The sequence below is a fragment of the Cyprinodon tularosa genome, unplaced genomic scaffold, assembly GCF_016077235.1.
Source record: "Cyprinodon tularosa strain WSP-4 unplaced genomic scaffold, ASM1607723v1 ctg551, whole genome shotgun sequence".
Taxonomy (NCBI): Eukaryota; Metazoa; Chordata; class Actinopteri; order Cyprinodontiformes; family Cyprinodontidae; genus Cyprinodon; species Cyprinodon tularosa.
Window position 1 is genome coordinate 959486 of NW_024039287.1, and position 15072 is coordinate 974557.

Sequence of the window (15072 nt, forward strand, 5' to 3'; positions counted from 1 at the left end):
CCAAGATTCTTAAGTTTAGTATTGGAGTTAAAGCTAGTGTTCAGAGCAGGTAACCTGACTAAGCAACTTATTTTCCAGATTCTCTGATCAATAGACAAAAACCCAATTTATTAGGCTTTATGTAGGGTAAACTACACATATGAGCTTAGGCAAATGTATTATTGTCCAACGCTGTGCAAATAATTTTAGCAAATCAAAATATATAATATGAAAGGAAAAAACAATGAAACAGAAACGAAAGTGAAAATAAAATTAAAGAGATGGCAAGAAGTCATGTGGTTTACCAGAGCAGGGAATGTTATTAAACAGAGGAGACAATTGCTGCTCACTCATTTTCCAGCAGAGCAGCAACACCAGGATGTATTTATTTAGGAAAATGTGGGGTGAGTGCATTTTACTTCAAATTACTCTTTTAGATATTTACGGCAATTGATTCACAAAGGCTGTAAAAAAAATATTTAATGCAAGCAAATTTATCTATTTAACATATCTTATTTTTTATATATTTTATTGAAATGTCTTTGTTTCAGTCTTTCAGTTTTTTAACCAGTAAATTCTGTCAAAAATGTTTTTTATTAACAGCTTATTTAATCTAAAATGACCATCTTTGACTTTTTCCGCTTAAGGTCTATCTATCACAGACCCGGAAGACTCTGGTAAGTTAGTGACTAGTAGATGTGATAATAGCAGATATGTGAACCTTTTTTATCACTAATATTGTTGACATGTCTGTTTTGGGTCGGTTTCAAAAGGTGTAAGCTAGAGTGGAACAAGATAGACTCTTGTGTGTTTGTAAATGCATAAATGTCATGAGAGTTCAGGTTGCAGACAACGTTAGAAACCTATGTTAAGGTAAAGTAAAATTCAGAAACATTGAGTTAAGTTATAGGTCTATAATTGACCAAGTAATCTGGGTCAAGAGATGGTTTCTTAAGTAAAGGTTTAATTATAGCAACCTTAAAAGCTTTTGGTACATATCCTTGTAACAGGGAGAGATTAATCACATCTAAAATGGAGAACGAGATAAAAGCAAATACTTCCTTAAATAACCTGTTTGCAACTGGTTCTAACATACAAGTTGAAGGCTTAGATAAATAAAGCATAGAGGAGAGCCGAGGTTTTGAAGGTTGTAGTTCTGTTTTGTGACAACCTATGAATACGGCTGAGGCACTTTGTACTAAAGGTGCAAATGCATTTTGTGTTCGGAGCGTAACAAACACATCTAACGTGTCTAAACACTGTTGCAACATTTCAAATATATGTAATTTTAGGAAACATAAGACCAAGGTTCTTAAGTTTGGTATTGGAGTTAAAGCTAGTGTTCAGAGCAGATAACCTGACAAAGCTTTAATCTCAGAATTCTGACTTTAATCTCAGAATTCTGACTTTTTTCCTATGTTAAACTGAAATAAAATTTATAAATCAGTTATTAAGTTCAGAATATATAATATGAAAGGAAAAAAACAATGAAAGAGAAACGAAAGTGGAAGTAAAATTAAAGAGATTATCTGAAGTCATGTGGTTTACCAGAGCAGGTAATGTTATTTAGCAGAGGAGAAAATTAATGCTTAGTCATTTTGCAGCAGAGCAACACACAAATAGACAATGGTTCACTTTTGTTTGCCTTTCAAACGGCACTTCAGGTATGTTGGTGTGAGTGCATTTTACCTCAGATTAGTCTTTTAGATATTTACTGCAATTGATTCACTAAAGCTATTAAAAATATTTAATACAAGCAAACATGTCTTATTTTTTTCATATTTTATTGAAATGTCTCTGTTTCAGTCTCAAAATTTTTTTTTTTAACCAGTAAATTCTGTGAACATTTTTTTATATATTTTTATTAACAGCTTATTCAATCTACAATTACCATCTTGGTCTTTTTCTGCTTAAGGTCAACCTACGACAGACCCAGAAGACCCTGGTAAGTTAGTGACTAGTAGATGTGTGAGGGATTTGCACAAACCAGTCAGAAAACCACTGAAAATTTTTTTTAAAAAAAGTCTTAATTTATTCCAAAAAATGTGTTCTACAAATGAAAACTGGGCCCAAAAACAGAGATAAACAAAACAGAATAAAATTCAGGCTTTAACATAAAAAACTCAAGCACAAACTGACCTAACAAACATACATGAGGGAAACTTAAATAGTGGCTGATCAAACCACTGTTGAAACACAATGGGGATAACTGAGTAACAAAAAAATAAACTTAATTAAACAGATAAATACTGGCCAGACACTAAGTAATTAACTAATTAACAAGATTACCCAAACTAAGAATATTTAAACAAATGATAAACAAATTTCCCTTCCTTTTACAAATGGTGTGACACGCTGATTAGTCTGCAACCACCAATTGAGGAAAGCTGGAGCTTATTGCAGCCCTCTACGAGCCGATCCAAAGAAAACCAGCAATTCAAAGAAGAAATTAGTCAATTGCATCTTAACAAAAAAAACAAAAACTGACAAATAAAGTTAACTAAATGTGTGCACTGCAAAAAGCTAACTTAAAGTGAGGCTAATGCAAATGTATGAAATGTGCAACTAATTTTGAAAATGAAAAATGTAAGAGTTACCACACAGCTTCAGAGAGGCTGTCACAGGATTTGATATTAGCAGATATGTGAAACTCATTTAACCCTATTATTGTTGCATGATTAGCCCGTTTGTTTTGGGTTAGTCTCAAATGGTGTAAGCTTGAGCAGTACAAGATACTCTTGTGTGTTTGTGAATGCAAAAAGGGCCATGAGAGTTCAGCTTGCAGACAAGGTTAGAAACTGATGTTAGGTAAAGTAAAACTCAGAAACATTGAGTGAGTTTAGAGAAGATAGAAAACCTAAAATAACTTTACCCTGGTATAACTTTACAGTTATACTTTTTAAACTCATGACTGACATGAGTAAAGAAATCTTATGGTACTAATTCACTTACCATTCTCTGTTTTTCCTTTAATAAAGCTCAGAAGAAAGAGTCACCAAGTAATTGATAACATTTTGTTTCTGAAAATATTTAATTAATCTTTGGAAAATAGTAGTTCATTTTTCTGTTCAGTTCTAGATGAACCATGGAGGGAACTACGCTGGAGGTGAGTTAACAGTAACACTATTACCGCTCATCATTAACTGCCAGTTCATTGCTGGCAGTTTGTTTACAACCCTAGTGAAATGTAGAATTTGTGCATCTCAGTTTACTGCAGGAGAAAAATATAGAAAAAATAAAAACCTCAGAGTAAGTGATTGAGGTTCTGTTGGGTACTTGGCAGAAATTTGGCCCTAAAGACATTATGACACAGGAGGAAATGGAGGAAAGAAGCGGTGGGAGAAGGGAAATGTAGGGAGGTGATGAAATGCCTGATTATTTCTATCATCATCATAGTGGATCCTCATTAACTGCAGAGACATCACACAAAAAGTTTAATAGGGGATTTGAAGAATTTGCATCATTTTGTAAGTTCTTAAACACAAAATTATAAATAAATGAAATGACCAAAAAAAAAAAATGAAACTACAAGCTTGACTTTAAAGTTTTAGTGAAAATATAGAAAATATATTTGATCTAAATTAGATTATTTTAGTTTTACTGATGGTCTTTGGTTCCAATCAGGGTTTGGTAGAATGTGTTTTGTTGTCTCTTTTGGGTTTTCACAGAACTAACAAATGAATGTGCTTGATGTTCTCAGTGAAAAACACCAGGATCTTCAATATGTTCAAGAATACAAACCTGTAAAAGATGAAATCAGGTACCTCCGAGTGCTTCTTTATGGACCCGTTGGTGCTGGGAAGTCCAGTTTCATCAACTCTGTCAGTAACGTCATTCGAGGTCGAATGACAATTCCTGCTTTGGCCAGTGCAACCACATCTGACAAAAGTTTCACCAAAAAGGTAAACAAAAAGCTAATATGCTTTGCTTCATCTTGTAGAACCGTGACAATGCAGTGCAATAGGAATGAAAATGTTTGAGCAGTGTATAAAAGAACCAGAAATATAAAGATGGGATCCTTTCAGTAGTCTTTTGCACACTACTCTGCATGATCTTGGCTCTGATGACTGGCTTGATTTTTCATTTGAGTCACCTGCCTAGCGAAACCAGTTGCAATTTACCTCGTCCTCAGGGCATGCACTGAACTGAACTTTAAGATCAGATTAGTGACTCACACGTTCATAATCTTGCTCCACCAGTTTGACTTGGTCACTAACCTTTGTTTCTTTCCTACAGAGGTTCCTTCCTTAGACACCCTAGCTGCTAACTACAGATCCGTATTTTTATTAAATAAAAGGTTTTTGAAATATCATACTGCCTGTCCTTCTGAATACTGGATTCCCTGTTCTGAGACTTAACAGAATAATCTGGCAAAATATATATCCATCTGCCGACAGACAGGGGCGTTCAGACATGGAAGAATGTATAACTCAGCTTGAATCAGTGTCGTGGGAAAAAAGTATTCAACTATTCATCCTAGTTAAATAAACGGAGATCGATGGATTTCACTCAGTCGGCACATTTATTAATCATCTTTGCAAAGAGAGAACAGTCATCATGGCACAGCATTCTGCTCTGTTCTGATCTGGGCAGGGTTCGTTCCCCCCTAGTTACAACAATGGAAAGCAGTCAGAGTCATAACAAATTACACACACTTTGCTTAACAGTAACATGTTATGAATAAACCTTGAGAAAGAATCTGGATTGTTATGGGAAGAAGCTATGTCTGGTCTACAAACAACATTCTGCAGGGAATGGTGTGGCCTTGAGAGAGAAACAGACTGAGTGAAAACTTTTATAGTGAGTAAATATGAATATTAATATATAATGAGAGAAAGATATAAATTTTCCCACAACAGTCCACCCTTTCGATTATAAAAGGATATTATCCTTGTGTAATCGATATCATAAAAAAAGGAAAATTTATGAATATAAAAAACTAAGAAACTAAAATTATGAATATATGTAAAGAAAGCTAAAATCTAAGACATTAAAAATATAAGAAAAAATAATAAAAATAATGATAATTAAAAAATAATGAATCAAAAATCCACAACTGCATTAAGTCGGTGGACAATGTTAAATGATTATAATAGATGGAAAAATTATGGAAAAGATAATGATAGCTAAAATATGTTGCCAATAAATAGAGCCCTGGAATCACACCTTAGTTGGCAAAAATATTTACTGTTTTTTCCCCATTATGATACTTTTATGGTAAAATATCTATTTGCTGAAAATTTAAAATTTTTAGTTCTTATCATTATCAGTTACCCTTTTTGTTTCCCTGGAAAGAGAAAAGTTCAAATCAGTCAAAACAATAGACCCCTTCATGTCTATAAACTGTAAGTCAAATTATTAATCTGAATTTAATTAAAAGTAAAAAAAGATCAATCTCTATGCAAAATGTTAAAATCATAACACAAAGTTGTTTCACGCAGATGACGAGTTCAGCTCTTCAGAATCAGGCTCAGTCAAAGCACACATTGAAAAGTTGGAGGATTTAATCTCAGCGCTCCTTTTTCCCAATGGTGGCTGAGATGACCCGATCATCAGAGTTCATTCTCTAATCCAGAAATCTCTGCCAATACTGACCATCAGCCATCAGGTGGTCATCTAACACTTGGACTTTCTTTTTATTATCAAGAAAAGTAATATCAAACACTTAGATACTAAAAATGTTAATCTTTGATTAAAATACAACACATCACAACACATTTCCCTTCTCATTCATGTTGTATGATTAAAAATCAAAAAGCCAAAGCTGATGTCAGACATCTTCAGGTGGGCGTCTTCATCTTTCTGTTGATGTTGGTCCCTTATACAGGCGACATTTTGAACGTTGTCTACAGAACAGCTGGTCCTCAACACATCAGGTGGACTACTGATGTGTTAATTAACCAATCAGAGGGGATTATTCTGCCCCTTTATTCTGATTTCTTTTGTTGAAGCTTTTCCTGGTTCCTTCCAGATGAGCTCCGATGAGCTCTGATCACTTTCTTTTGATGACTTTGAGCCACACCTCCTCCTGCTGAAGGATGGAAGGATGGCTGTGATGGTCCTGCATTAGGGTCTCCAGGCACCTTGGTCCCTCTGTAAAGCCTTCTCTGACTAAGGGGAAAAAAGGTCTTGTAGGTCATTTTAATGTGTCACCTGTCAGTCCCAGTCTGGCCAGAGGTCAGTGGTCTGGCCCGTTCTGTGGTCCAGGAACGGGTCGACCCGTCATGAGCTCATGGGGAGGAAAACTGGGAGTCAAAGTTACCAACATGCTGAATTAAAGGAGCTGAGGGAAGGAAAGATCAGATGTTATCTTACCCTTTCACAAACAATAGTAGATCAAAATAAGTTCATGTAGCTTAAAGAACTTTAGATTAAAATTTGAATTTTAAACTTTGTCACAAATCATTGAATTATTCCATCATTTCAAACTTACCCAGTAAATGTACTTCCTTAGTGTTCGGTACCCTTATCACTTCTGCACCTGCAGAAATCCAAACAAACTTCTCCTCAGCAGAGGACTGTGTGTGTCAGTGGGCTGCAGCAATGTAAACAAGCACAGCCTTCTCTGTTGCTTCCACCAGACATGATGTGTGTGGAAGAAGAATATAGGCTTTCCATCCGATTTCAAGAACGATGTTTCCAAGGCGAAGCAAAATCAAAGAACCACCAAACCAGGGGTGCAAGAAGCTGACCCATCAACAAACATCAACAAAGCTGGTTTTTCCCAAACGCACATCAGACAGTCAGGCTGAGGTGTTCAAACTTCATCCAGAAGTCTAGCAGTCGTTTCTTTAGGTTGTTTATTTATTCTGCTCTCAATTATCAACCCAAATTCCACATGGACTGTTCCAGATGGAAAAATAAACTGTTTTTCTCTTGTTTTATCTTCTTTCCACCCTTTTCTTCATCAGAACAAATAAAATATGTTCTGTTGAAGAAAACCCATAAATTTTCAGTCAATTTTAACCTCCAGATATATCTGAGCTATGGATTCATTGAGAATAGATCATTTTAAAGTCTCCACCATTCATCTTAATGTAGGAATTAAATCCTGTTATTTATATCCTCTATCATTATAATCGTTATTATTAATGTTATCGTTATTATTATTATTAAATAATGTTATTATCATCATTATTTCCAATTGAGTCATTTGAACACCGTATAGTTATTAACCAATAATTATGTTAAATCAATTTGCATATTTATTCCAGATCAGCTTAAGATAGATTTACTTCTTAAAGAATTGTAAATAATGTAAAAGCAAATTCAATCAGCCTAATTTATTTTTATACAAGCTATTTGTGCTACACACATATAGATTTATTTACCCTTAAAGTTTAATCTAAATCTTAAAGAATTAAGGTTAACAAATTAAACTTTAGCATTTAGCTTTTAAATAATGACACAGGTCCTTGATTATTTGAAGAAATGCCCAATTATTGTTAAACAAGCATAATCTGTTCATTTGATTTAATTTTTAAAATCTGTCTCATTAAACTTTATTTGTTGTGATATTTGAACCTTATGTCAATCCCCTTTATTACCAATTTAAACAGCTGTGCATTATCTTTAACACATTTAACTCCTGCTTTGTTTTGAAAACAGGTTAGGGGGAAGAATGAGCCACAGAAACTAGAAACTGTCCTTATTTTACAGTTTAACCTTAATTATTCCCTCATTTCTATTTTACCGAGACAAAAAAATAGCTAAACTATCATTTCACAAATGGACAACATACAATAAGTAGAGTGGATCCACAGACACTACAGACAACATATAAGACAAACAGATAAGACAAACAAAACACAAACAAATGGCCATAACATAAATGATTAAACGTAATTGTTGCATGCAAACCTTCATGTGTGTCAGGCCCTGGGGGGGGCCCTTAGCCTGCCCATCTTTACCGAACCTCCTGTAACTGGGTCAACGGTAAAATGGACGCTTTTCAGTCTATTTATACGCAGGTACTTTAACTCTAAACAGCGAATCAGTTACTATTCTGCTGTAAGCCAACCATTTATAACTTTATGTCAGGTGCTATTTCAGTCCGAATTCTGAAAGTTAGGATGTTTTTTCATTTTTTATCATCCTAGATTTAAATCCATTAAGCAGGTTTTAGGTTTTATTTATTTTTAAACATACTTGTTTTAAATGTGCCAAAAATGATTATAAATTTTTCACTCTCTCAGGAAAATATGCCACTTTGATTCAAATCTTTCAGGAATTAATTATTTATTTTTGAAAATCTATAATTTTAGTTAATAAACTCATAGCTTTTATATATTTTGGTTGCATTTTCCCAAACTATATCCCATATATTTGGTAAAACTGTAAGGTTTATTTATTTTAAACACTTAAGGGATGAAAATTGCTGATTTCATTGTTTATATGTTTTAAATGATATACATGTGTATTCATATGGAGGAAAGGGAAATCAATTTCTCTTAGTTTTTCATTTAGTGAAATCTAATTCAGATTAAACTGACACATAACTTTAGATTTTATCCTATTGGATTATATTATTCATTCTTTTTCATCTATAAGTTGCTGTTTTGTTTACATTTTCATAAGTCAGAGCAACCATCAGCTTTTCTCTGTCTTAGTCAGAACCTCAGACATTCATGGCACAGGGACAAAGCAACATACCACAAAATCATGAAGAGATGAAGCTAATCTCTCCGAGTGGCTGCTGTGGAAATAGAGAATTTGGTTTGTGACTAAAACCTGTGCGCATTTCACAACTACTGTGTCAGACCATGTTTGGACCCTTTTCTCTCTCTGGATTTGCCTAAGTTTTCATCTCCAGGTCCGTCCATAACATTATGGAACATGGTGACAGCAGGAAATGAACAAAACGAGACCCGTCCTGTTTTTAAACAACCACAGGCCTGATAATAAACGTTTTGTTTTCCAGTCCTGAAGCCGACATAGGAAAAGACAGTTGCTGCTGAGTTTCTCTCTTTTAAAAAGATAATTTTTGGTTTAGATACTTAAGGTTGGTTCTAATTTGATCAGAAATTACACTAAAAGAATCATGGTTTAGTGAAAGCCAACCAGGCCGTACATTATCACCCTCATTAGACATTTCCCATGTCAAGAAAGTCAGTCTGTCAGCAAGCATTTTCTTCATTGCAAGATGCAGAAAGGAATCTAATAAGAGAAAGTTATCAAACTTTTCTTGAATAGTTGGAAGTCTATGGAAATGGAAAATGAAATAAAATAAAAGGAAAGAAAAGAAAATATATAATCGATCACTTTACCCTTTACTGATTTCTGCCAACAGGCGGTTTCAGTCCTGGAGCTCCACCACCTCAGTCAAAAAGGTCAGCCACTTCTCAAACAAAAAAAATTATTCACTAATTAAAAAATAATTTAGCACCGGAGAGAAGGAAAGCCTTATGTTGGTGCACCTCCTCCTTGTTTCCCCACAAAAAAAAATTCCCCAGTGTCTCTGTCCTCATGGTTTTTTGCACACACACACATTGTGAAGCAGGTTGCAGCTCAGGTGAGCTATTAGGGTCAGGGGTTCCCTTTCCCCAGATTTTAACCCATCATTTCCATCCGGTTGCTGTGTCGGTGTGTGTGCCTTGGGGGGTGGGGGGAGATTGATGCTTGAATCAGGCTGTCTTTCTCCGGCGGGCTGATGGGAGGGGGGGCATCTCCTCCAGGTCTGAATTCTGAGCGGCTCCGATCAGGGAGCCCATGTTTGAAGGGCAGGGAGTAAAAAAAAACAATGATTAGTTTAAGGAGTTTCAATATTTCAAATGAATAATAATAATAATAAAAAAAATAAAATAAAGTTGTTCATCTTTACCATAAAAAAGAAGAAGCCTTTTCAGGAAAGGAATGTCGTCTCGTCAGTCACCCCACTTCATCCTTCAGTCACTTTAAGTCACGTTTCCCCTCTCGTCACAAACTTTTCTCATCTAATTTTCTCAAATTTGCTTTTATCATCAACCTTACTTTTCTCTATTTAATTTTGTATGTTTTCTTTATTTAATTTTAGGTTAATTCCTCCATTTTATTCTATTTTAAGTTTTTTCAGTTTTTAAACTTTTAATTTGACCTTATTTTATGCCCTACTTACTTTTTTCTGTAATAATTTAATAGTTTTTTATTTTTAGCTATGAGTTATTAACTTCCTGTAAAAATTGAGAGAGTTTTGTTTCTTTAAAAGCACCATTGAAATTAAAATTCATTATTATAACTTAGTATAGTGTAAGTTTAATATGTAATACAGTGTAAATATGTTTAGTATCAGGTTTAAACACTGTCTTTTTGACTTCTTATTTTAACCCATTTCTTTTTGAAGCTGAGAGTTTCTTTGAACTCTCCTTTTAACCATCCATCATTTTAAACAGTTTTCTTCTCTTTTTTCTTTTTCCATTGTTTTTGTCTTTTTTTTTCTTTCCCAAAATCTGTAAATTTCTTACCTTACCTTCTTTTTAGCCTCTAACTTCTCATGATATTCGTTTATCTTATCTTCAACATTTTTGTCTATTGCAACATTAAACCAAAAATTTCTCCTTGGGCAGTTGACAATTCCCCGGAACCTTGCCTTTTGTTCTACTACCATACTGTAGAACTGCAAAACCTTTCCCATTATCTACAGGTAATTTACCGGTTTCCAATATGCACACCATTCCTCTGGTGCCGACCTGGATAACTGGGGGGGATCCCACTCTAGATTACCGACGTCTCAGTAAAATTAAATGCCTTCTGGTGGCACTTACAACCTTCCTCTCACCCTTAGAGAGAGCCTCACGTTCCTATGCGAGGTCTTTTGGTTCACAGGTGGAACAAAAACCTGAATTGCCTTTCGTGCTCCCCAAAAAGGAAAATTATCTGTTATTTCATATGTATAATCTTTAGTATTATACAAATTTTAGTGCATTAAAATGATTAACCTATTAATTAGTTTCTTGCTAGATTATAATTTTAATGGAGAAGAAGAGGACTTTGTTTGAACAAATTTTCCAGTATTTGATTTCTAATTATCTTTAAATCTGTAAACAATCTGTTGTTTTGTGATTTAGTTTTTGAAATTTAATTTAAACTGTGCCGACAAAAGATCATCTCACCGTCTCAAAAAAATGGTTCGTTTTGATCCTCCTGCTGACCTCCAGGGACCTCGATGCCAGAAGTCCTCACTCCCTTAACCTTCTAACGGGGTATTGAGGCTGGAAGACTGCTTCCTCCAGGTGGTACCTGACACTTCTGACAATCGCTGTCCTCAGAAAAAATCAGTCAAAGAGAATCCTGCCGACAACGCCAAATTGTCGTGGGAAAAAAGTATTCAACTATTCATCCTAGTTAAATAAACGGAGATCGATGGATTTCACTCAGTCGGCACATTTATTAATCATCTTTGCAAAGAGAGAACAGTCGTCATGGCACAGCATGCTGCTCTGTTCTGATCTGGGCAGGGTTCGTCCCCCCCTAGTTACAACAATGGAAAGCAGTCAGAGTCATAACAAATTACACACACTTGGGTTAACAGTAACATGTTATGAATAAACCTTGAGAAAGAATCTGGATTGTTATGGGAAGAAGCTATGTCTGGTCTACAAACAACATTCTGCAGGGAATGGTGTGGCCTTGAGAGAGAAACAGACTGAGTGAAAACTTTTATAGTGAGTAAATATGAATATTAATATATAGATGAGAGAAAGATATAAATTTTCCCACAGCATGCAGGAAATCCAGACACATTTGAGTAATCAGGCTACTTCTGCTCCGATGTGTCTGCCTTCGACGGCTTCTGCTTCTATGTCACCTGCCATCAGACCTGTTGTTCAGGAGCCATGTCTGTCACCCCCTGAACTTTGTAGTGGCAATCATGCACAGTGTCTGGCTTTTCTCACTCAATGCAAAAGTCATTTTAAACTTCAGCCTTCAGCGTACCTTTCAGATAGGTCCGAGGTAGCCTATATTGTCTCAATTCTAGCCAGCAAATCAAGCTGTGGGGAACTTTTGAATGTCAGCACACCCCTAGTTTATGGAGCTCTTATAGCGCCTTCTCGCAAGAACAAATATGAGTTTTCTGCCCAGTTCTTCCCATACAAAGGGTCTCAGACTTCCATTAATCAATTATAGAAATGACTGTATCAGCAAAATGCATTTTCTGTTAATTAGCTTTTTCTCCTGTTTTTAGTATGAAACTCATAAATTCATTAAAGGACGAGGAAGCTCAAAGACATTTTACCCTTTGGTCTTCAACGACATCATGGGTCTGGAAGATGGGGAAATACAAGGAATTCATGCTAGTGACATCAACCTGGCTTTGGAAGGACATGTGAAGGAAGACCACAAGGTGCAGCAAATACAACCACCAATTCTGAAAAATATTCTGAAATAATAAAATAATGAATGTAGCCCACAATGTAAAGATGAGGATTGTATTTTTTTGAACAAATTCATGTTAAAGATTATGTCTTTTCTAGTTCAACCCAGTAGGTCCTCTATCTGAAGATGACCCAGGCTACAACCCGACACCCTCTGCTGATGACAGAGTTCATGTCTTGGTCTGCGTGATGTCTGCCAACGCTCCAGAGATTAAATCATCAGTTTTACAGAAAATGAAGAGTGTCAGAGAAACAGCCAGTGATCTGGGTGAGTTTAAAAAGAAGGATTTTTATTTACATGACATACTAACAGAAGAAATCCAAAACAAGTTAAACTGTCAGTGTCCATCCATGCATATTTTCTGATTATTGTGTCAGGTTCACTGTGGGGCCGGTGCCTATTTCTGGCAATTTATGGGCGAAATGCAGGGTACACCTGGACAGGTCACTAGTCCATTGCTGGGCAACACAGACACAGAGTCATATAACCATGCACACACATACACCTAAGGACAATTTGGAGAAGCCAATTAACCTCAGAGTAATTTTTCTGGATAGCGGGAGTACGCTGGAGTACCAAGAAAGAACCAACGCAGGGAGAGAGAGAACATGCTAACTAACTGCCAGTGTCTCTGGCACAAATCTGTAGAAATCTATATCTGCATTTACTGTCGCTCACTCTAACTTTTCAAATGATAAAACCACAAGCAGTGTTTACTTGAATTAGTTTCTTTACCTGCAGGAATTCCTCAAATGGCCTTAATGACACACATTGATGATGCCTGCGAAAAAACTGAAAAAAACTTGAGAAATGTGTACAAGAGCAAGCACCTAAAGAAAAAGGTGAGATTCAGTAACTTTGTCCAGAGATATCATACATATTTTAGATTGTAACTGTGATTTTTTTTTATTTTTAAGATGAAAGATTTCAGTGCAGCAGTGGGAATCCCAATGAACTGCGTCTTTCCTGTGAAGAACTACAGTGCCGAAATCAACCTGAACGATGATATTGATACTTTGATTCTGAGTGCCCTGAGGAAAATGATCGACTTTGGAGCTGACTTCATTGAAAAGATTTAAAATGGGCTTCAGAAGACACATTGTGTCTGCTTTACTTTACCAACGGTTAAGAAAATGTTTTTTTTTCATAATGTAGTGTCTGATTTGGGATACTTAGTAATAAGAACCTTAAACTTTCTACTATTGATTTATTGAAATTTTCTCCTGTGACGGTCATTTAGTCATTTATTTGGGAAGGTATTGCTGTTTCATGAAGTTTCTTTGTCACGGCTGACTGACTCAGTCTGACCGTGTGGACCGTTGTGGATTGCATTCTCTTTGCCACCCCTTCTCCCCTAGATAAAAAAATAGGAAATAAGGTATGTTACATGCTATGGGCTAAGGTTGGGGTTAGGGATTAGGATACTTTGCTGCAAGACACCATGGAAGCCGCTAGGTGGTGTGGCACTAAAACATTAAAGGGGAAGCTTTCCCTTCCTCAAGTTCTCTGATTGGAAATGGAAGATTGCATGGGGAGTGGAAATACTCAACCTGTCCGATCAGCTGGATCAAGAAGAGAAGGAAGAGCTGAGGGAACCATTGCTGCTCCTTTTTACCTTACATAAGGATTATGAGGGATTTTGTGAAGAAATTATGGATATTAAGCAAATGCAGATTTATTCTGTCTTAGAACTTGAACCTCTACAAATATACTGTCATGGTCTGTCTTTTGTTCCCTCTTGTGCTCCTGTTTTATTTTGAAGTTCAGGGTCTTGTATTTGTGTGTCCCCTGCCTTTGTTGTAACCTTTTCTGTGTGGCTGGTTTTCCTGTGTTACTTCTGATGTCTCTGGATTTAGTTTGCCGGTAAAAATAAAAATTATTGTTTAGTGTTAGTATTTGGGTACTTTTCTCCACAATTCCTGACACATACACGGTTCATGAGATATACAGAATTTTTCTGGTACGACAGCATACAGAAGGTTTATACAGATAGATGTATGACATTGTGTCTGTTGTGGGGAAAGCATGTCACTATTTAGGAATAAAAACTATTTAATGTGGGTACCCCTGAAATTATTACATTGATAATCATTTTGGTCTACAAAAAATACAAGAAAATGTCAATTTTGTGTCATCAACACTTTAGATAATAACTAAATATCACAGTTAAGAGATGCCTAAAATAATAATATGCCTTCTCCCTATAGTTAAGTGTGTCCTCACTGTTGTGCCATGTACATAAATCTATTTTAGTAAAGATTTTTTTATTTATTTATACAATTCTCACACAGTAATGTCCTTGTACAACATAGGAAGTCTTTACAATTCTTAATACTCTTAATAAGGATTTGCATCAGGTCCCTCTGAGTAGGGGACTTGAACTCACTCAATCATACAACCAAATGACATCACTGTAGACAACTTTTTGTTCTGTTGTTATTTACTGCAGTTTTCTGCAATGTCTTTATTGTTTTGTGTTTATTTTAAGAAGCACCATCCTGCCATGAGCAAGTGACCTATGGTAAACTTATACTGAAGTAGCACCAGATCTTTTCACTTTCAGTCTGCAGGGTTACTATACAAATGTGTGTGTGGTCATGTATTTGTTACCTGGTGGGAACAATTTCCCAGAAATATGCTAAATTCTTTGGGACTTGTGGGGAACAACAACTAGTCCCATGAGGAAAGTATCTTTTCTTGGGGTGGGGGTTGGGTATAGACTAAGCCGTGACTTGTGCCATA

General features: G+C 35.6%; 1 protein-coding gene across 2 annotated transcripts; it reads left to right on the forward strand.

The window, feature by feature from the left end:
- Positions 1-348: 348 nt before the first annotated feature.
- Positions 349-14385, forward strand: LOC119796506 (interferon-induced protein 44-like). 2 transcript variants are annotated; one of them, XM_038305100.1, is made up of 10 exons: positions 349-383; positions 627-656; positions 1895-1924; positions 2958-2978; positions 3052-3085; positions 3680-3881; positions 12140-12298; positions 12429-12597; positions 13072-13172; positions 13248-14385. In XM_038305100.1, the coding sequence occupies exons 1-10, from the start codon at positions 359-361 to the stop codon at positions 13407-13409; spliced, it is 933 nt and encodes a 310-aa protein (XP_038161028.1). In that variant the 5' UTR covers positions 349-358; the 3' UTR covers positions 13410-14385. The 2 variants fall into 2 exon arrangements, with proteins under 2 accessions (XP_038161028.1, XP_038161029.1); XM_038305101.1 differs by lacking the exon at positions 2958-2978.
- The last annotated feature ends 687 nt before the right edge of the window (positions 14386-15072 follow it).

Excerpts from the sequence above, each read along its gene's own strand:
- LOC119796506 (XM_038305100.1), top strand. The coding sequence starts at position 359 with ATGTATTTATTTAGGAAAATGTGGG. Across the intron at positions 12,299-12,428 it reads ATGTGAAGGAAGACCACAAG|TTCAACCCAGTAGGTCCTCT; the intron begins GTGCAGCAAATA and ends TGTCTTTTCTAG. Across the intron at positions 12,598-13,071 it reads AGAAACAGCCAGTGATCTGG|GAATTCCTCAAATGGCCTTA; the intron begins GTGAGTTTAAAA and ends CTTTACCTGCAG.